The sequence below is a fragment of the Stenella coeruleoalba genome, assembly GCF_951394435.1.
Source record: "Stenella coeruleoalba genome assembly, chromosome: X".
Lineage (NCBI taxonomy): Eukaryota > Metazoa > Chordata > Mammalia > Artiodactyla > Delphinidae > Stenella > Stenella coeruleoalba.
The window spans coordinates 101253759-101275579 of NC_137152.1; the positions used below are offsets into that span (position 1 = coordinate 101253759).

A 21821-nucleotide genomic window follows, 5' to 3' on the forward strand; every position below is an offset into this window, starting at 1 on the left:
TAACTCTTTTGTGAAGAGTAGTGTTGGCACCTGAGATTGAGTGCTACCTTAAATTCAGTGGTCTAGACACCTTGCTTGCCTCACATTTCTTGAGCTCTATTTTTTACCCCAATGACTTTGTAGGCACTGATTCACTATTTACTAGTGTTGAACTTTATTGTGAAGTAGTCTCAGGGCACCCTGTTTTACCTAGGTGTGCTAAAGATTCTTGAAATCTCATCACTTTACCAGTGTGTGTCTCAATGATCATCCTTTTAACACTTTTCCTGGGATATGTTGTGCTTTTTCAACCTACAAATTCAAGTTAATTTCTAGAATGTTTTCTTGAATTTTATCTTCACATATTTTTGTTACTTTTGTTTGGTTCTTGTCTTTGGGAATAACATGTGCACTTAGATGGGATCTACTTTGTCCACATTAAATAGATTTGACTTTCTATTTCTTTAAAACTATTTGTTTATCCCATTAATTTCTTTCCCTTTTTTCTGTTCTGTTCTTCATGTGTCTAAACTGTATTTTTGGCAGTGTCTGTTCTCCTTACTGCTGCTTCCAATGTTTTCTTCATTTTCATGATTATTTTTTGCTCTTTTGTTATTTTCATGAGCTTCACTGTCTCACATTATTTCCCTTTATGTTGTCTGATTATAACTTTATGACTCTCTTCGAGCTCTCTGATTTATATACTATGTCCTTTCATGGCTATATCGTTTGTTCCAACTTTTTTCTGCTTGTGGGTCATATTTCTCTAGCGAGTGCTTAACTGCCATTTGTTTTTCCTATTTTTTATTTTTCTTCTAGTTCCTTTGTATAGATTATGTTCTGGTTCCATTTAGATTATTACTCATCTTTGAATAAGGTTAGTTCTTTCTAGACCAGCTATTAGTAATAGGTTCAGGTAGGGGACAGGATAATGCACTGTTCCTGACTAACAGAAATTTCCCCTGGTTCAGAATAAAGATCCTTTCAACACGGGTGTGTGTGTGTGTGTGTGTGTGTCTGTGTGTGTGTGTGTGTCTGTGTGTGTGTGTGTGTCTGTGTGTGTGTGTGTGTGTGTGTGTGTGTGTGTCAGAGAGAGACAATTGTTTTAGCTTTTATTTATCTCCAGTCAATGAATATTGGAAGTTGAATGGCTACTCAAAATTCAATCCCTCTCCTCTACCATTCCTCAAAATGATTACTGCAAAGATGATGTATGCACATGCTTCCTTCTTCAGACTTGAACTCCCTTTGGCCCATGGAAGCTTCCACCAACAGTCTATAACCCTATTCCCATTTTTCTAAATAAAGGATTATTGGTTTATTTCACAGTATGAGCTGATTACTTTGAGAATGTATGCTCTGCTTTGTCTGAAAACTAGTCACCTCTAGGCATCTTCCCACACTCCTTGATCATCATGGCACTTGGCAGGCTTTATCCATTCATTGTGATTCAGACATAAGGTTATTCTGCTTTTCATTCTCCTTTTGTATTTGGGTAATTTTAGAGAAAAGAAAGGGCAGGGTCCACTTTACTATGCCACTGTAAAAATGTAAGTCACCTCTAGATTTTCCTTATGCCACAATGTCTTTCTTCTCTGCCCATGTGACAAAGTTCTACTTTTCCTTTAAGTCTTAGCTAAACTGTCAACATACTTTCTGAAATGTTATCTTACTTCCTCAAGATAACTTAGGCACTCTTTGCTCTCTGTTCTCATTGTATTTTGGGCATAGTTATAATAAAGGACATATTATGTTGAATTGTAATCGTCTGCATATCTGTCTTTCTAACCAGGCTGAGTTTTCTAGGGCAGGGGCTATGATTTATTGGTCTTTTTATCTCTACCACTTGCCTGACAAATGGTAAGTATTCAATAAATACTGTTGAATTAGTGAATGAATTCCAATCAATATTCTGCAATGCCATAAAAGTTGTCTTTCTAAAGTACAAATCTTATCACATTAACAAATTGGTGGAGCTCCATATTTTTAGGAGAAAAATGCCAAGCATATGAGGCCCTTGCAAACTGTCCCCAAATTATCTTGACGTATCATCTTTTATCTGTCTCTGTTAGTATGCTATCACTTAGCCAGACTCAAATTCTTGCAATTTCTAGAATATGCCATGCCCTTTAATGCCTCTGTGCTTATGCACATTCAGTTCACTCTGCCTGAAATATCCTTCCTTTCCTTTTCTGCCTGGTAAATCTGTATTCATACTTCAAATATCACCTTCTGTGTGATGGCTTCCCAGATTTCCCCCGTTTGTTATTTTATTCTCTATGCTTTCATTGCATGCATTTTGCTTATATCTTTATTATAAAACTTACTACATCAAACCATAATTATTAGTTTGTCTACTCATCCACCCTACCAGCTGACAGTGAACTTCTCAAGGTCAGGGAAAATGTCTAATTATTCATTTCTGGGTCCCCAGTCCTTTGCATATGGTAGGTGCTTGACAAATGCTTGTTGAATAAATAAGTTCTAGTGTTGAAACATTCTTTAATAAATGCTAACAAATGTTTTCACTTTAAATTGCTAAAAACATCTTTTTCTACTTATATCTTTAAGACCCTTCAAATGACTTTACTCACTGAATCAATTCTGGATATAAATAATGACTTGCAGAAATCATCTGATGAGCTTGCTCTTATGGAACTGTTCCACCACATGGTACTTGCCTACTAACTTGCATTTGAATTTCCTCCAAGTGTGATTTATTTCAGTAATCTTAACTAATGAATTGGATCAACTGTGCAGTGATCTAGTCAAACCCGTGGTGATTGGCTGTCTTGACAATTGGGAAAAAAATACTGATCTTATTTGGTCAACTGGCCTAGTTGTATAGAGATAGGCTAATAATGCCATCAGAATTACTTTTATCAACACCATTAGGTCCAAGTAAGCAAGCTGTTAAGTAGAAGGCCTGTGACCACATTTGTTTTTAATCCGTTATCTCTCCCCGCACACCTCCCCATATCTTTCCTATAACAATGCCTTGCCCTCAAAGGGAATTTTAAAGTGTTTAACAACTTTGAAGTCTCACAGAATGGTAATAATGTGTCATACAATATCTGAAGTAAAGCAAATTCATACATTGTAGTTAATTATGTTTAAGGCATCAAACTGATTCTTTTTCTCTTGTTAACTCACCGGCATATGCAGCGTGCTGCTAATTATATAGGGAAATCTTGTCACAATGGCTTGGTCTAGAGAAGATTAAGATTGCAACATTTATATTTAATAGTCCAATCATATATCCATAATATATTTTTCTCTTCTAGAAAATGTTTCCCAAAAGAAATTTATTTCCCTTCTGAACCAATAAAACTAAATTTAACTGAGTTTCTTACTAAAATTCCTCCTTTTGTAAATATGTTCACCATTTCCATCTTAATTTTTTAATCTTTTGGATAGAGGTACCTGGGAGTTTAAATATTTCTGGAGCCTAGATGAGCCATTAAACATAGTAAGGCTTCAATTTGGTATGGGGTACATCATGTAGGAAAACATTTATTACTACTTAATATACATACTATCCCCAAAATGTGTGAAAAGTTTGAGGTTCATTTCTTTATTACTCTAACTGTTGAGGTGCACTGTTAATATAAGACTTCAAGTTTTGCAAAATACATGGGATAAATATAACCAGTAATTTAAATATTGTTCACAATGCAGTATCTTGAGAAATGATCCTGCCTGGAGCAAGTGTTTTGTTTTCTTATGTCCATATCCCTCTTGGGTTAATTAAAAATGTATTTCATCATATCCATGTTAGAAAATGTGACATTTAGCACAACTAATTTATTTAACAGAAAAAAGATGAACAAATTGCTGACCTAATTTTTTCTCCCACACATTTCACATATTTGAACTTCACACCTATCACAAAGAATAAGAGTTATATGATGAAACAATTAAAATCATAAGAAACTTGAAAGAAACACTAAATATTTTTCCGTCAAAAAACACAAATTTCTCCTTTTCTGCAAATGACTAATAAGTTTTAATTGCACTAGAAATAGGGGCCACCTTTAAATCCAGCAAACAAAAAGCCCAAGTCATGAAAATCATCAATTTGGGAGCAGGGTAATTATTTGCATGATAATGTGACCAGATTTTCTAAAAAATTAGTTTATATACTGATCCCCTACAGCAGGTAAACTATGAAAAGATTTGCATATGATGCTTTTTAAGAACATGCTTTGTGTGGGGATTAAGAGACACCTGAGCTTCAAAGGGGCACTTAAAAATCTACATTCTTAAACAAGCTAGCCAGTACTCAAATGCACCATGATAAGGCAGCAATTACTATGCATTAAAGTTACAAGACCTATAAATATATTATTGGAGAATGATTTTCTGAAGCAAAACAAAAATTGAACTGGCATGGAGAGGGAAAGAGCCAGAACAGTGAAGAACAAGCAGCAGTCTTTTCTCATCCATATCAGGACTGTGTAATAAATTACCCTCTTCTCTCTCATACTGTCAGGAGAAAACGATGTTTAGATTAAACCTCGCTAAGGCCTAAAAGGATAATTTGTCAGTATTTTCCAGTTTACTACCAATGCAGTATTGATTTGCTAGGGCTCTTCTTTCTATTTTATTTACACTAATTCAATCTGGAACAACTGAAACTTAACTTGTTGGAAGGCAAGATATTTCTTTAAGTCTCACAGGCCCAAGGTATAAGGTATAAGAAAATATGTCCAAATTATTCTTTCTAGTTCTTGTGGGTAAAGACCAACCTCTTCATTGGAGGCAAACCATTATCAGAGAAAACCACTTTTCTGCTGAGATTTACCTTGGGCTAATTTCTTTTTAGAAAATTATGGTTCTTAGAAGAACGTGATAAAAAACAAGTTCCAAATGACTGCCCAATTTAGCAGACTCGTGACTCCAGTTCCAGGCAGCTCCTTAGAAACAAGAAGTGAAACAGTATCACCTTGATAAACCTTCTTGTGGCTGAAGCTGATAAAAATGGCAGTGTTAGTCTGATGTACAAATGACAGAGCTCAGGGAGAAAACTACACTTGAGGGAAAAGATAAAATTACTTTCCAAATCCTTACTGCTTCCTGTGCAAGTTATACAAATTAATAAACGGTATCCTACAGATCCAGGACTAAAATGAAAGCAGCCAAAGGTTAAAATAATTTATGCACATATGTCGTGGGTAAGTAAACACATATATATCAAGTACTTAATTCATAGAGCTACTGCTTCCTTTCTTTCTTTTTTGTGGTTGTTTTGTTGTGTCTTGCTTTTCCTTCCTGAGGTACTTCAATATCGGTTGTGGCACTGTTTTGACACCAGTAAGTATGGAAGAACTGGTGAAAATGTCATGAGTTGATGGGTTCATGACTCTTTCAAGGCTGAAACGTTGAAATTTCATTTCCCACTGTTTTTTCAACTTGTACAGACACTTCCTCAAACTCTGACATGACTCAGGATTAGTAAAATCTCACTTTAACATCTTCATATAATTTCTTATCCTAGTCTTAATTTAGACTTGACTGTCCTATAGACTCACATTTCAATTTTGACTGAATTGATTGATCAATTCTAATTGGAATGGTTTTTTAAAAAATCAATTGATGCGTCATTTGACAAAATATGGTTGTGTCTTCATAAACAAAAGGTTCAATAACTTCCACCGGAATGACCAGGCAATTCAGTCAGACAACATATCAACTTAGGCAATGTCTTAAATGAATCAAACTGCTTGACAATTTTGATTGACTTGCTTATTTTCATAAATCACTCAAAAAGATATATGTATGCGCTTATTTATTTATTTAATTATGGATACGCAACCGATTGGTATTTGCTATTTCTTAGTCTTAAAACCAACTATGCTGACTATAAAGTTCTCCTACAATACTCATTTGACTTGTAGTTTAATTGTGATTGAATATGGTTATGTCTACATGCATTGATTTGGCATATCAATTGCAGTGGTTTTTCCATGCATAAATTAGCTTGAATATTTTACCTATAAAAGCCAGTACCGTCATCACAAACTGAAACTAAACAAATCCAGGAAACAAGTAAACAGGTCTGACTGATTCAACTATTAACAAAGGGGTTTAAGAACTACTGAGTTTATTGAGCTGACCGATCAAATCATTCAGAAACCAAATTGGTTTACGCATATAGACAAGGCGCTAAAAAAATCAATTGTGCAAGAAATAACAGTTCAAATCAATCAAAAACAGTTACTCAGTTCTGTGCAAAGACACAGTCAAAACATATATAGCAAGAATTACATCTCTATATTTATTTATTTGTTCAAAATATTTGTTGAATACTTACTAAGTGTCCAAAACTATTCTGATAGAAGCTTTAAATACTTCAGTGAACAAAACGGAAAGGATCCCAGCCCTTATGGAACTTGTAATTCTGATGGGGGGAACAGACAATAAACAATCATCACAGTACACAAGTAAATTATATAGAAGATGATACTTGAGGATGTGTGAGAGTTAAAGATGCAAGATCTGGAGGAAGAGAGTTCCAAGCAGAGGACTTAGCTAAGACAAAGTCCCTAAGACAGAAGTGTGCTCCAGTTTTTCTGGAGAGGGACAGAGATGCCACTGAAGTGGGAGCAGGAATAATAAGGGGAAGTGTAGAAGGAAGTGAGGTCAGAGAGATATCAGGGAGGGAATTTTAGACCACTGTAAATATTTTACTCTGAGTGAAATGAGAAGCCACTGCAATATGTTTAAGCAGAGCAGACTGACATTTTAAAAGGATCATTCTAGGAAGGAGGGAGACCTATTAGGGGGTATTAACCAGGCGAGAGATGATGGTGGTTTGGACAAGGGTGATAGCAGTAGGGTTGGTAATAAAGGAACAGTGTTTGCTGATAGAGTGGATGTAAGGTGTGAGAGTGAGAGAGCTTTCAGGACGATGCCAAGGTTTTTTGGCCTGAGCAAGTGGTAGGCTGGCATTTCCATCAACTGAAATGGGCGAGTCTGCAAGTGGAGCAAGTTTGAAGTAGAGGGAGGGTTAGGAGCTCAGTTTTGGACAAGTGAAATTTAAGATACCCATTAGCCATCCAGGTGCAATCATCAAGTAAGTTGAAAATGGATGTTGGAAGAGAGGTCTTGGCTGAGATATGAATTTGGGACTCATTTGTGTATTAGACAGTGTTTTAAGTATCAAGACCAAATGAGATCACTCAGTGAGTGAGTGTAAATGGAGAAGACTCTAGGACAAAGACAGCACTGGGACATTACAATATTAAAAGGTCAGAGAGAAGAGGAAGAATCAGCTAACAAGACAGAGAAGTGACTACTGAGATAAGCGGAAAACTAGGAGCATGGTAATCTGGAAGCCAGGTGAAGTAAGCACAGAAAACTCATGAATTCATCAGGAAATGAGATACTCCCTTAGTTTTAACCATCTCTTGTCTTGGCCCCTCTTTAGCAGAGGTAACCCAAGGTTTATAAAAAATGTGGCAGAAGGGAAATTCTTGGATTATTTCACAAGGCTGCCAATTTTCTCATAGTAAAAGTTATTAAACTTTTGCACAGAAGATTTCTACAGGCCACACAATCTCTCTAGCTGCAGGATTAGTTCAGCGAATATAAACTTGCCAAGGGACAATGAAAATAAAAGATAAGTTATCTCAAAAAAACTAGTTTTGCACTTACAAACAACAAAATAAATGAAAATTATTTAAACACAAATTTCTAGATGATAGGAGAATAAAACTGAAAACAAAAAATTAAAAATATAGACCTTGGAGAATAAAGAAATGCTATTTAAAGTCAACCGCCTAGTATAATAGTCATTTGTTCATGCAAACACAATTATGTGTACATTGCTGAAATTGTTAAATGACAAATACATGTTTTTGGTTTCAAAGGAAAATAGTATGGTATATATTACATGAAAGGTTTGAAATTCTCAGCTGTCTTTGTTTTAAAACTGCTCATTTTGGCAGACAACTTTTAAACATAAAACTGCTGGTCGGCTGGATAACAATACTTCCATGCCTTCCTTGCTTTCTCTGTAAGGCAGAAACGATCTCCAAACATAGCTTTTTTCCAAGTAAATAGAAGAATATGGCTCTTCCATAGACAGGGCTCTAATTTCATAATGACAATTAAAATGAGCAAGTGACTTAATGGTAATGTAAAGAGCAAAATATTACCCTTGGTCTAATAGATTTGTTTCTCATCTTATTTTTACAAGGAACACACACCAAAAAAGCTGTGTTAAAGAAATAAATCAAGAGCTACACCTGGAGACTGCCATAAAGGGAATATTTAATAATCTTGCGCTCATTTGTTTTAGGGAAGCTTTTATTTTTTTCATTTATTTTCAAACATTGGAAAGAACCCTGTAAGCAGCAATTAATTACTGGTTATTTTTCTTTTTTTTCTTTAAACATCTTTATTGGAGTATAATTGCTTTACAATGGTGTGTTAGTTTCTGCTGTATAACAATGTGAATCAGCTATACATATACATATATCCTCATATCTCTTCCCTCTTGCATCTCCCTCCCACTCTCCTTATCCCACCCCTCTAGGTGGATACAAAGCACCGAGCTGATCTCCCTGTGCTACGTGGCTGCTTCCCACTAGCTATCTAGTTTACATTTGGTTATTTTTAAAAAGTGGTCTAGAAAGCAAGTGAGTTGGATTCATTCCTCCTTGATACCATTGTCATTTTATTTACTTTTTAGTTATGTTAAATTAAAAATTTTAATAACACATGGTACCAAGTTCTAAAAGTGCAAAAGAGCACAGATGAAAATAAATCTCCCTCCAACCCTATCCCACAGTCACCTAGTTCCCTTCCACAAATGCAATCAGAATAATCCATTTACTGTGAATATTTCCAGAGAAATTCTATACATCTACAAGCATATATACATGTTGTTCCATTAAAAATCACACATCAAGTGTAGTGTACTGGACACCACAGTTTTTAAGTTGCAGGTTGTGACCTATGAATTGGTTAAGAAATAAATTTACTGGATCACAGTTAACATTAGAATGACAAGAAATAAAACAGAACAGAAAATGTCAGAGTGCGCTGTTCATAGTAAGGGTAGGTATTGTCTTATGAAAATTTTTTCTAGTTTTTATTTTTGTTTATAGATTCATTAAGAATTGGGTCACAATGTAAATTTTATTTCTTACTCTGGGTCACAGACAAAAAGGCCATTTCTATATACGATGATTCAAACCCTGTGGTTTTTGTTTAATGATGTATGTTGAAGATTGCTTTACTTCGATACATAGTTGTCTCATTTTGTTTGTGTTAAGTTTATGAAAAAATATTTCAGACATCCATAAAAGTGTATAAAGAGCAATAATGTAAACACTAATGTACCCCTACCACCTAGTTTAAGAAATAAAATATGATAAATAAATATGCAAATAAATATAGTGTCAACAGAGTTGAAATCTCCCTGTGCCATTTCCGCTAAGGCATTCCACTTCTCCTTCCACCATATATATTCACTCTTTGTAAGGCTACAGAGTATTCCATTGCATGACTCTACCATAAACTATACAAGTAGCCTCCTACTGATTTACATTTTGATTGATATCCCTGATTTTTAGATATTTCAAACGATGCTACTATGAACATCCTCACACGTTTCACTGCATACCCATTGACTAGCTGTAGGATAAATTCCGGGAAGTGAAATTGCTAAGTAAAAGGAGGTATATTTTTTGCTAGATATTGCCAAATTTTCTTTCATAGAGATTGTATCTATTTATACTCCTATAACCAACATTTTATACACATTTACCAACAAAGTATATTATCAAATTTTTTATTTCCAATGTGATCAGTGATAAATAACATAGTTCTATTATGCATTTCTCTTAGGAGTGAGGTTAACATATTTCATAGGCTCATGAACCATTCTTATTTCCTTTTCTATGGCCTAGAGTCACTTTATTTTTCATTTTATTGTTGAGACTTTTTTCTTATTGACTATGAATACTTTTTACATAAGAGAAATTAACCCTTTGTCTTTGGATGCTAATACAGATAGCATGACAACATTTTTGTTTATGGCTTCTTTTTTTGTTGTTGCTATATCTATAAAAGCTTTTCTACTCTAAGGTTAGGACAAAATTCTCCCAAATTTCCTTCTACTATTTATTTTCACATTTAAAATTTGATTCACCAGAATTTATTTTGGTGTAGGAAGTGAGGTAGAGAATCAATTTTATTGTTTTCTCGACAGCTACCCAATTGTCTCAACACCTTTTTTAAACAATCCATGTTTTCCCTATTGATCTGAAATGCTAGCATTATCATATATTATATTCCTATTTGTATTGGGTCCATTTGCAGGCTTCCTTTGCCATTCTAACACTTTATTCATGTATTAGAATATTAGTTTAATTAAAATGAACTTAAATATATTTAAACATCTGGCAAACTTATTATCACAACATTATGTTTTTTTCCAAATATTTTCAAGGTATTCTTGCATGTTGGTTTTTTTTTTCCCATTTGAACATTAGCGCCAGTAAATCAGAGTTTTTACATGACCAATTGATATTGTTATTGGAGCTATGTTAGAATTATAGATTAATTTAGGGAGAATTTTATGATAGTGATACTTATCATCCAAGAACAGGGTAGGGCTTTCCATTTACTTATGTTTTCTTCTATATTCCTCAATAGCATTGTTGTGTGTGTGTCTGTGTTTGTGTGTGTAAACGTATGTGTGTATGAGTGTGTGTCTTGGTCTTTTTGCTAGTTTATTCCTAGGCATTTTGGTTGTCATTGTTGCTTTTGTAAAAGTAATAATTTATTCAACCACATTTTCTAATTGGTTGTGATTTATATGGAAGAAAACTATTAATTTGGTGTCCTAATGTTATACCAAATTAATTTACTGAATTTTTATCATTTGTATTAATTTATTGTTTAGTTTTCTTAGAATTTTTAGATATACAACTGTATAACTTACAAATAATAATTGACCTCGTTGTTTCTAATTTTATTCCTCTTACTTCAGTCTCTCTTCTCATGGTTACAGTTGCTACCTTCATTATAAGTTTAAAGTAATTGGTGAAAATGGACATCCTTTTTCTGTTCTTGATTCTAACAGAAATCTTTGTAGTGTTTCCTCACTTAGAGTAAAACTGGATTTTGTGATTTTACATAAGAAATTATATATATTATATACTTTTTAAAATTAAGAGTCTCTATCAAAAATTAATGAGCAGTAGTATAGCACAGTGGATTTGGAATCGGACTGGATTTAAATCCTGGCTTTGCCACGTACTAGCTGAATAACTTTTTACTTATCCTCACTGTGCCTCAGTTTCCACATTTGTAAATGGGGATGTTATTAGTACCTAAGTCATAGAGTGGTTGTGAGAATTAAACTCATTAATATCTAAAATACTTAACAGTATCAAGCAGAGAGTAAATATTATGTGTTTGTTTAATACAACATTGGGTTTTATGAAATGCCTTTTTGTCATCTATGCAACTTTTCATATGGTTTATCTATACTTATCTATTCATATGATAAATTAGAGTAACAGAATTCCTAGTATTGAACTATCCTCGCATTCCCTAGTATGAACTGCACTTAGTTGTAGTGTATTATTCTTTTACTATATTGCTGGACCTTGTTTGCCAGTATTTTACTTAAAAATTTTGCATCAGTATTCACAACTACAATTGGTTTGTAGATTTACTTTGTGATTTCTTTTTCTGCTTTAGATCTCATTGCTTTTCTTCCTTTCAAAAAATTAAAAAAAGATTTGGAAGCTTCCACTTTTGTTATGCTCTGAAAACATTTAAGTAGCATTGAAATGATGTATGTGTTCCTTAAAGTTTTGGCAGATTTTGTCTATGAAACTGTCTACATTTGCTACTTTTTTTGGTTTGGGTGGTTCTTTGGAAATTTTATTTCTATAATATAAATTAGAAAGTTTATATTTATCTATCTTCTCAGAACATTTTGGTCATTCATATTTGTTCTATAAAATCATCTATTCCACCCATGTTTTCAAGCATATCTTAAAAGAGGTACACAAAGTAGTCTCTTATGAAGCAGCTGCCTCTTTATTTATAGTTATTTTGACATGCTTATTTCTTATTGTCTCCCATTTTCTTGATTGTCTTATCTATTTTATGCCCCCCATCCCAGAATTGGCTCTTGGATTTATTCATTAGTTCTAGACTTTTATGATACATATTTTCATTTTAACTAATATATTTTAAAATACTATGAACATGCCTATGTTTTAATTCAACTAAAATATCAAGTTGCATGGATCCTTATAAAGTAACATGCTGTACTGTAAGCACATTAACTCATTTTGGGTTTTGTTTGTTTGTTTGGTTGGTTGGTTGGTTGGTTGAGTTTTTTGGCCTCACCTCACGGCTTGCAGGATCTTAGTTCTGCGACCACTGATTGAAACCCTGCCCTCAGCAGTGAAAGCGCTGAGTCCTAACCACTAGACTGCCAGGGAATTCCCCACATTAACTCATTTTGGCTTCTTAGTACACTACTCATTAGTACACTATTTAATGTACTAATAAATAAGTGGTTAAACAATATATCAAGATCAATCATGATGACTAACCTAAAAAATTCTAATTTAAAAATTACATTATTTATGCTGTATTTATACTGAAACTACTTCCACATTGAAGTCTGTTTTCAGGTAAATATAACCATGATGCACACTACATTCATGCATACCATCCATTTAGATTTATGATCTGTATATAGATATTTATATTCTAACCTAAAATGAAAATAAATTTTCAAGCAGTTTACTTTTAGAATTAGGGACATTATAATATTGTTAACAATTATATCTGTATCTTTACCTACTATCTATTATCTCTCTATCTATCTAATCTTCATATACTTCCATAAGCTATAAAGTATAGATGGTTGAATTTGACCACTTAAAAATATAAAGCTCTATATCTACAAACACAACTGCATCATATGACCCTATTTCAAAAGGCAAATGAAAAACTAGGAAAAATGCATAATGCATTCAAGGTTTTTTTTTTACCTCTTATATGTAAAATGTTCTTGAAAATTAATAAGAAATATGAAAATTTGTATTAGATATAGAATGGATAAACAACAAGGTCCTATTTTATAGCACAGAGAACTATATTCAATATCCTGGGATAAACCATAATGGAAAAGAATATAAAAAAAGAATGTATGTCATATAACTGAGTCACTTTGCTGTACAACAGAAATTAGTACAACCTTGTAAATCAACTGTACTTCAACTTAAAAATTAATTAAAAATGAAATAGAAAAATTCAAATAGAAAAAATTGGTAAAGGATGTCAACAGACAATTTAGGAAAAAGAAATGTATATGGTCCATTAACATACAAAAAGATGCCCAAGCTCACTCATAAGTTAATTGCAAAATAATAGCACAAAAAGATACCATATTTCATCTAGCAGATTGGGTATTAGAAATCTTTTTCATTCCTTGCCAGTGTTGAAAAGGATACAGGAAAACAGATGCATTAGTAGTATATAGCATTAGTAGGAAGATAAACTGGTTGTTTAAAGGGGAAATTTGGTAATATCTATAAAAAATGTCAAATGTACATATCCTTAGCCCATCATTTCTACTTCTAAGAAATTATCCAACAGGTATGCAAAAAGATGTGTACAAAGATGTTAAGTACAGCATTGTTTTTTGTTTGTTTGTTTACGGGCCTCTCACTGTTGTGGCCTCTCCCGTTGCGGAGCACAGGCTCCAGAAGCACAGGCTCAGCGGCCATGGCTCACGGGCCTAGCCACTCCGCGACACGTGGGATCTTCCCAGACCGGGACACGAACCCGTGTCCCCTGCGTCGGCAGGCGGACTCTCAACCACTGTGCCACCAGGGAAGCCCCAGCATTGTTTTTAATATCAAAGTCCTGGAAACATAGATTTCCATAAACAGGGGACTAAGTAAAAAATGATACATACAGAAACAGAATACTATACAGCTATTAAAAAGAATAAGGCAGGGGAATTCCCTGATGGTCCAGCATTAGGACTTGGCACTTTCACTGTCAGGGCCTGGGTTCGATTCCTGGTCGGGGAACTAAGATCCCACAAACCACTCAGTGTGGCCAAAAAAAAAAAAAAGAATAAGGCAGATCTATACTGCAAACATGGGAAAATATAATATTAACTAGATGATAATATTACATATATTATATAGATATAATTTAACATTATATATATTTAATATTATATAGGTATAATATTAACTAGAAAAAAGTTATTGGTCTTCTTTTACTATGTTATCCCATTTGTACATGTACAGAACATTTGGGCAATGATACATAATACACTGTTAACACTGGCTACCTCTCAAGAGTGTCTTGATAATTTCTTGCCCTGGTGATACAACTGGAAGTCCTAGTTATAAAATTACCTAAAAGATTTATATACCGGTTAATAATTTTTATTTTCTTGCATATGCACGATGGAATCTTTGTAAACCTATGACTTTTATACTTTATATAGAAGCGTAAAGAGGGAGAGGATTTTCACTTTAAACATGTTTTTACTGTTTTAATTTTTAAACCATCAGCTGATATTACTTTCATACTAAAAAAATAGTAGTTAAAATTCCCTACTAAAAAGGAAAATATAAGCTTGTTATATCTAACTTTATAATGGCTTGAAATTTCAATATCATCAAAATTGTTTTCAACTGTAAGAGTATCATGGTCAACGCAGAAGTGTCTCACCCACACATAAAGTGATCCCAATGACTTACACTCTTCCTCTGATTGTGTAACGTCTCCAAAGGAGCCATTACAAAGTCATCTGCACTGTCTTATACATGCCTAATGGATCCAACAGAGCCATTAGGATGTCAGTTATATGGCAGGGCTCCTGCCAAAGCTATTACCAAGTCATTGCATTGTTTCACACACTTCCTTCGACATTCAGATGGTTCCCGAGGAACTGTTATGGCTATGGAAGTGTCCTGTATAACTTACACTATCAAGGGAAAACAAAAAAAGCAAAAGAAAGAAGTGTAGAACAAACAAATCCCTTCCATTAAATGCACATGAATGGCCCCACATGGTCAAATATCAGAAGGCATAACTCCTCATTTGGGTATAACTATTATATGTCATTCAAGAAACCCAGGTGTTAGGCTAGCTATTTTTTCACCACTCCTGCCTGCTGTTCCGATGAAGCAATTCAGGGTCTGAGAATGACAAATGCATGGCTATGATGGTATGGTGTTTATTGGTAGTACATGGTATATTACCAGGTTTCTGTGGTATGCAGTACAGAAGCAATAGGGAGTAGTACTAACGGATTTTTTGGCTATCATGGGATTGTATCAGATAATCTGTTACCTGTAAAGTTCCTGAGCAGTGCATAGGGAGCTCAGCTGCCCAACAATCATGGAAATCAACAGGGCTTCTGAGTAACTGAAATTCCAGCTCTACCTTAAGGGGCTACTACAATGACAATAGGACATACAATAGTACAAAGTTAACCCTCAACCAGGTTGAAGTGCTTCATTGAATTCCCTCTCATAGTCTTCTCTACTTAGAACAAGATTGTTGGCTATTAAAATGATGTATTATTTAAGGTAAGACAAGTGCAAGGAATTTTACCCAGTTTGAAATGAGAAGGTAGGCTGAACTCTGCTACACTAGAGTTTCCTGGGACACCAGATGTTTCAGAAGCCACATTGCATGTCTGGCTAATCCTTGATAAAAGAGACTTCACCCTGTAGCACCTACCTCACAATACATGCATAATAAATTCTTGTTGTGTGAAAGATAACCACGACTAAGATTTATTGAGCATTTAATTTAATATAAAACACTGTAAAGTGCTATATGTCCATTTTCTCATTTAATCCTCACATACAAAAACTAAAATAGGTAATGTCTCCATTTGACAGACAAGGAAACTGAGGCTTGGAGAGCTTTAGCTACCGGTCCAAGGACACACAGTAAAGTGGCAGAACCATGGCACAAACCTAGATCTATCTTATACCGCAGTCCATGTTCTTAATTACTCACCGTCCGGAGAACATTGTTATTTAGATTGCATTAATACAGCAATTTTTACTTTAATAAATGATTTCACATCCCTTGTGTTCTCATAGCAAGCTGCACATATTTTTTTATCAGGGTACTAACTAAATCATATTAAAGTTAGCTCTTTATCTTCTCTGGTAGACCTCACTGGGTATACATGCTCACTTGACTCTGACCGCCTGCATTGCAAACTGCTCCAAGAATCCAGTGGATGGGTTCCCAGAAAGCAACATTTGTATTGCTGACCTTACTCCCTGGTTGTAGCTGATGTGACCAGTGGTAGACATCTGACTCAAGCTGGGAAAATTAATCTGTCTCATTGGAATTTAGAAACGGCATTGAAAAACATCCAGTTAATCTCAACTTCTTTCCTGAACAGAAGAAATATAAACTGGAGAACTGTATGAGGTTTTATGCCTGCCTTGTGGATGGAGATTTAGAGAAAGTAAATCTGCAGAGACAGGACTGAAGGAAATGGATTCAGAAGCAAGAGGCAAAGCCCAGGCAATTCTTCTAATCTAGTTCCTTCTTTTGTCCTGGTCCCATGAAGCATTCACATGCCCTTTTTATGAATTTGTTTTTCTCTCTTTAAGCTAGCTCAAGCTGTTACCTGCAATAACAATAATAAATAATAATAAACAATCCTAATTAACAGGGCATCAATCTTGCCCACTAGACTGTAAATTCCTTGGGGGTGGAGATCATGTACTGGTCATCTTTTATAAATCCCCAGTCTCCAATACAGAGCCTGGCGAAGAGTAAGTGCTCAATAAGTATTGCTTACATAGAAATAGCATTATCAACAAGAGAATAGCCATAAATAATTTCTTTGCAACTTATACTTTATTAAAGGTTATAAATGTCTTTTCTCTACCTATTTCCCTCTATTTAGCTTCTTGATAAGCAATTTCGTTTTCACATTTTCTAATCCAAGTGTTTCATTTAGGCCATATGTGAGAAACACATTCTTGGAAATTGATTATTCAGATTTAGCTGTTGATATAGTTTTTTCCTCCAACCTAATGTAGAGTCAAATGTAATTATTGAGGAACACCCTAATCACTGAGGTTAATGCTCAAGTAGGACTGCCAAATCCTTCTAAGAAAAGCCCACTGGATCACCTGTTAGAGGCAGTTGTGTGTTAGATGACCAGAGGTTTGACCCACTGTAGCATTTCTATTAGAGAAGATCTACAAAATATATTATCTCTCAGTTTTAATTCTTCCCCTCAGAGCAAAGCACATTTTTCATTTATTTAGTGCCTACTGGGCTCCAGATCCAGTGGCTAAGTACTGAAGCAAAAATATGGAATAAACCAGGCTTTGTCTTCAAGTAGCTTCCTATCTAGTACTTATTAAAAACCATCGTGAAGATAGAAAATACACAACTCAAGTATAATGAATAGTAAGGTTGGTAGTAACGTGGAATGGGAGTAGAAAAGGAGTAAAATGAATAAAGTATTATGACTGATATCAAAGTGTCCTGCTCACGGGCCTCAGGCTGAAGCTAACTTGAGTAAATCTGCATTTTTCCTAACAGCCGATTAAGCGTCAATAGACAACAAAGGGTTTACTTAGGACAAATTTCAGGGAATGGAAATAAAGTGCCTTAGTGTTCTGACTGCCCTGTGAAAGATGAGAAATCCACATTCTCTTCTGTTACCTGCTGCTCTCCCTTCCTTGTACTGCAGACCTCTGTCTGTTTCGGTACTGAAATGGAAGGTTATTTATTTTAATTTTTCATGGGTTAAAGCATATCAGAAACTTCAATTCAATTAAGGGTAACCAAATAGAGTTTACGAAAATGAGAAAAAATAAATATTTTCAAAGGCTTGATCGATTAATTAAATGAAAGAAATAAGTCCTTATAGACATGATTTTGGAAATATAAGTAGAAAATCCAAGACATTATAGCCTAGGATGGATAGAATTCAAAGTGTCTTTGAAATCACATCTCAGAATCTTTCTCAGTTGAACAGCACACCCAAATTAACAATTTCCCCAATCTTCACTTCTCTCCCAAATTTACAGGAGTGAAGCTTAAATCATCCTAAACCGATCCATGATATTGTGCCCATTGCCTCATCAATAATCTAAAAATCAGAATGTATATAGGAAGACAGAAACAAAATAAAATGTCATTGACATTAACTGAAACACAGGGATGCAGTGGCATGGAGTCTGAGGTAGTGAAGTATATAAATCCCTCCAATTTTAAGCTATTTACTCTTTTCAACATAGTATATAGAAACTCAAATTACTGAAATAGATTCCTTGCTAGGCCTGCTTTCACGAATGTATGAGATCAATGGGAAATAAATAGCCACATTTGCACACAAATGTTAATTCGTTAAAAATAACTTGTTTTTTCAAATTAACATTTTTTTAGAAAAACCATTTACACTCTCAACTCAAACCTCCTCTGTGAGAATCTATGGAAATGTTGAAGGCAGGCCAGGCCTGGTATCACTGACTGAAAATTTTTGGAATCTAAATTGGTGAAATCTTACTCTAAGTCATAAGATTCCAAATTGTATACTCCTTACTGAAAATTACTAGTAGGAGCAGAGTAAAACTTAACAGAACTCTGAGTGGAGAAAAGTTGTTCAAGTTCATATCTTATATTCATTCATGATCCAAGGGAGGAAAAAAGTGGCTATTTGGAAAACAATCAATTGTATTTAGCTAACTTGTTTCTGAATTGCTGTTTAACTCTTCCTCCTATGTAAAATGCTGACAACAATAGAATCATTCCACAGATGGGAATGAAATGAGAGGAGGATGAAATGAGATAAAGATATTAAAAGTGTGTTTGGAAATTGTGAAGTGCTGATCAGTAAGAATAGTGAACATTCTTATTGTACTCATATGTTACAAGTACTATTCTAAACCTTTATATACATTAATTTATTCAATCATCACAAAATCTTAGAGGTAGATAGTAATATTCTCCTTGTTTTACAAATGATGAAGTTCAGGCACAGAAACTTTAGACAACTTTCCCAAGATCACACAGCTGGGATTTAAATCTAAGCTGTCTGGCTTCACAATACAAACTTTTTATCACTATGTTCTACTGAAGTCCCCCTTGGAGGTGCACATTGGGTCAAAAGAGGCTTACAGTTAAGGACTAGTTTTTAGCAGAGCGGATCATAGTTTTATATCGGCGCCCTGCCCAATTTTGTGGTCGCGCATCCAGTTCCTAAAATAAATCATAAGGAAAATAAACCTATAAAGAAAAGAAAAGATACACAGCCTTTACTCCTGAGTCTTCCAACTCTGTCTCAGTAAACAGTGTTACATGATCAAGGTAGATGGCTGATTATAGACTGAAGGCAAAACGAAACTGAACAGCCCCAAACATTCCTGAAGGTTCCTAACACATCCAAGGGACGTGGCACGTGAACACAGTGTGTATAGTGGCTCATCACAGTAAGCAGTTCTCGTGGTGGAAGAAGGGGAGGATAATATGCATTTTGATGAAGCTGATTCTAATATATCTTCCCTCTGATCCATTTCCCCCAGTTTCTTACATATTTTGAGTCATTGCCCTGTGGTCAGATGTGAGGATTCCCTCTGCCACAAAGTGTTTGATTTTCATTAAAATCATTAATAAATATTGCTTTCAGTATCCCTCTGCAAAGGGGCAAAGCCCAATGAGCACAATGAAGGCAAAAGTAAAAGGACACCAATGTCCCCTCACTAAGGAATGACACAGTATAAAAACAGGTCTACAGAAGAGAATGAACAACATTTCCTTCATTTGAAGGTGTTATTTATAATTGATGACATAGGTATAGTGTGATTCTTAAGCCAAGCCAGAGTGTCGGAAGGAAAAGACCAAGACCATTTGCTAGGTGTAAAGTTATGACAGTATCTGAACTATATACTATGTTAATGGCTAGAGTCATGTAAAAAATCATAGATAATGTATTGATAGAACAGAAAGTCATGAGGCCAAAACCAACCCAACCTGATGTAAATCTCTGCCTTCATGCTAAATCAACGTTTCCCTATTCTACCTAGCTCCCCCCTCACCTCCTCATTACTATCAACATACACATACATGAAGTCTTCCACAGGAAAGCAAACCAACAAGCTACCAATAAACTAATCTTTGACAGGTTAATTAACCAGGCCTGTGTGTTGTTTATCAGACAGGCAGGGTTGAATGTTGTAGGGTGGGTGTCAGGGATGGGGTGAGGTAAAATAATTTGTCATTGAATATTTGGAAACACTTGCCTTGAGTAGACCCAGCTTGAGCCTCCATGTCACAACAAACAGGAGAGAATTTAAAACCTGTAATAGCAAACATTTTTACTAATTAATCCTTGTCCAAGTCATCTGGGATTCTTCAATCTTCAATCCTTACCCTTCATCCAGTAGTATTTTTTAAATAACAAATTCAGTGAAATACGATTCACATACCATAATGTTCACACTCTTATTAAAGTGTACGATTCAGTGGCTTTTAGTATTTTCACAGAGTTGTGCAACTACTACCACTATCTAATTCCAGAGGTTTCATCACCCCAGAAGAAACCCATACCTAGGGTCTTGCAGGAGTAGAAGAATGGTGGAGCACTACGGGGAAATTCCTTTCTTTTATTTTAATGTTTCAACCCAGTGAACTGGCTATAACTTCCTTATGTCAGGAGTGAGATGACGAAGAACAATGTCTTTGAAATACAGGAGAGCCTCTATCACCCCATTTCACATAAATTTGGTCGTTATTTTTCCTGTTTGACAGTTGAGGCCCCAAAACTGTAGGGACTAGTCCAAGGTCCCCCAACTGCCATCCTATTGCTGCTTCACTTACATGAATATGCACGACATAGATCAAATATGTTCCCTTCTCACTTCCACACTTCACCTCCTCTACACTCTTCGCCTAAGTCAACAATACATACATACATACATGAAAATAAACCTAAAATATCAAGACCCTCAAGGATATTTGGTGATAGGATATTTAGTGATATTACAAATGTCATTCCTGATTATATCCTTGTGGCCAATGTCTCCTACAGGCTGAAGGAGGCAGAGGAGGATAGAATAGAAACAGCTGCAGGTACAGGGCTGTTGGCTACCTCTCTGACACCTGAGAAAATACTCATTAGCCACTGCTAACAGACCAGGCTTTGTGGTCATGGTGATGGGACCTATGAAATTTAGACAAACAGAATGAGGAGGAGATTAGATTAATGTGTTTAATAAGCAGTAATGTGATTTTTATGAAAGGACTTTGTTCTTCGGTAGGGACAGAAAAGCAGACAACAAAATAAATTAACCTCTTCCCAACAAATCAAAATGACAAACCTTTTCCATTTCTAAAAGTTGTAAGAAAATAATATATAACTACAATTTAATGACACTGCTGTTACTACTTATTGTCTGGCAAATGGCTGATGTTCACCTTCTGTTTTTTTTTTAATCATTTCAGTCCAATCTGGTTAATTTGCCTTTCTCTGTACACTTGGCAGGTTAATCTGAATCAGAATAGAGAGCACATACATAATAAGCTTGCTATACAGCTGTTCGTCTCATTGTTCATATATTGATACAAAGCCAAAATACATGACATGAGTACTTCTAAAATAAATATCACTAGTATTGCACTGGAAAATAAAGATGAAAATGAAAGGTGAGTAATGAATAAGACATGCACAATATTACTGACTCTATGAGATTTATTTCCTTCGGGGGAATCACCAGAAATAAAAAGTACTTCATCTATTATTGTAAATGTATGTGTCTATTTGCCAGATACTTAGGTACATGCCTTGTCCA

General features: G+C 34.8%; 1 protein-coding gene across 1 annotated transcript in view; it reads right to left on the reverse strand.

Moving 5' to 3' along the window:
• Positions 1-21821, reverse strand: part of TENM1 (teneurin transmembrane protein 1) — a 619648-nt gene that overhangs the window by 467890 nt on the left and 129937 nt on the right. Inside the window, exon 4 of the mRNA XM_079909820.1 lies at positions 20274-20330. Within this exon, the coding sequence (XP_079765946.1) occupies positions 20274-20330 (57 nt within the window). The remainder of the gene's footprint in view (positions 1-20273; positions 20331-21821) is intronic.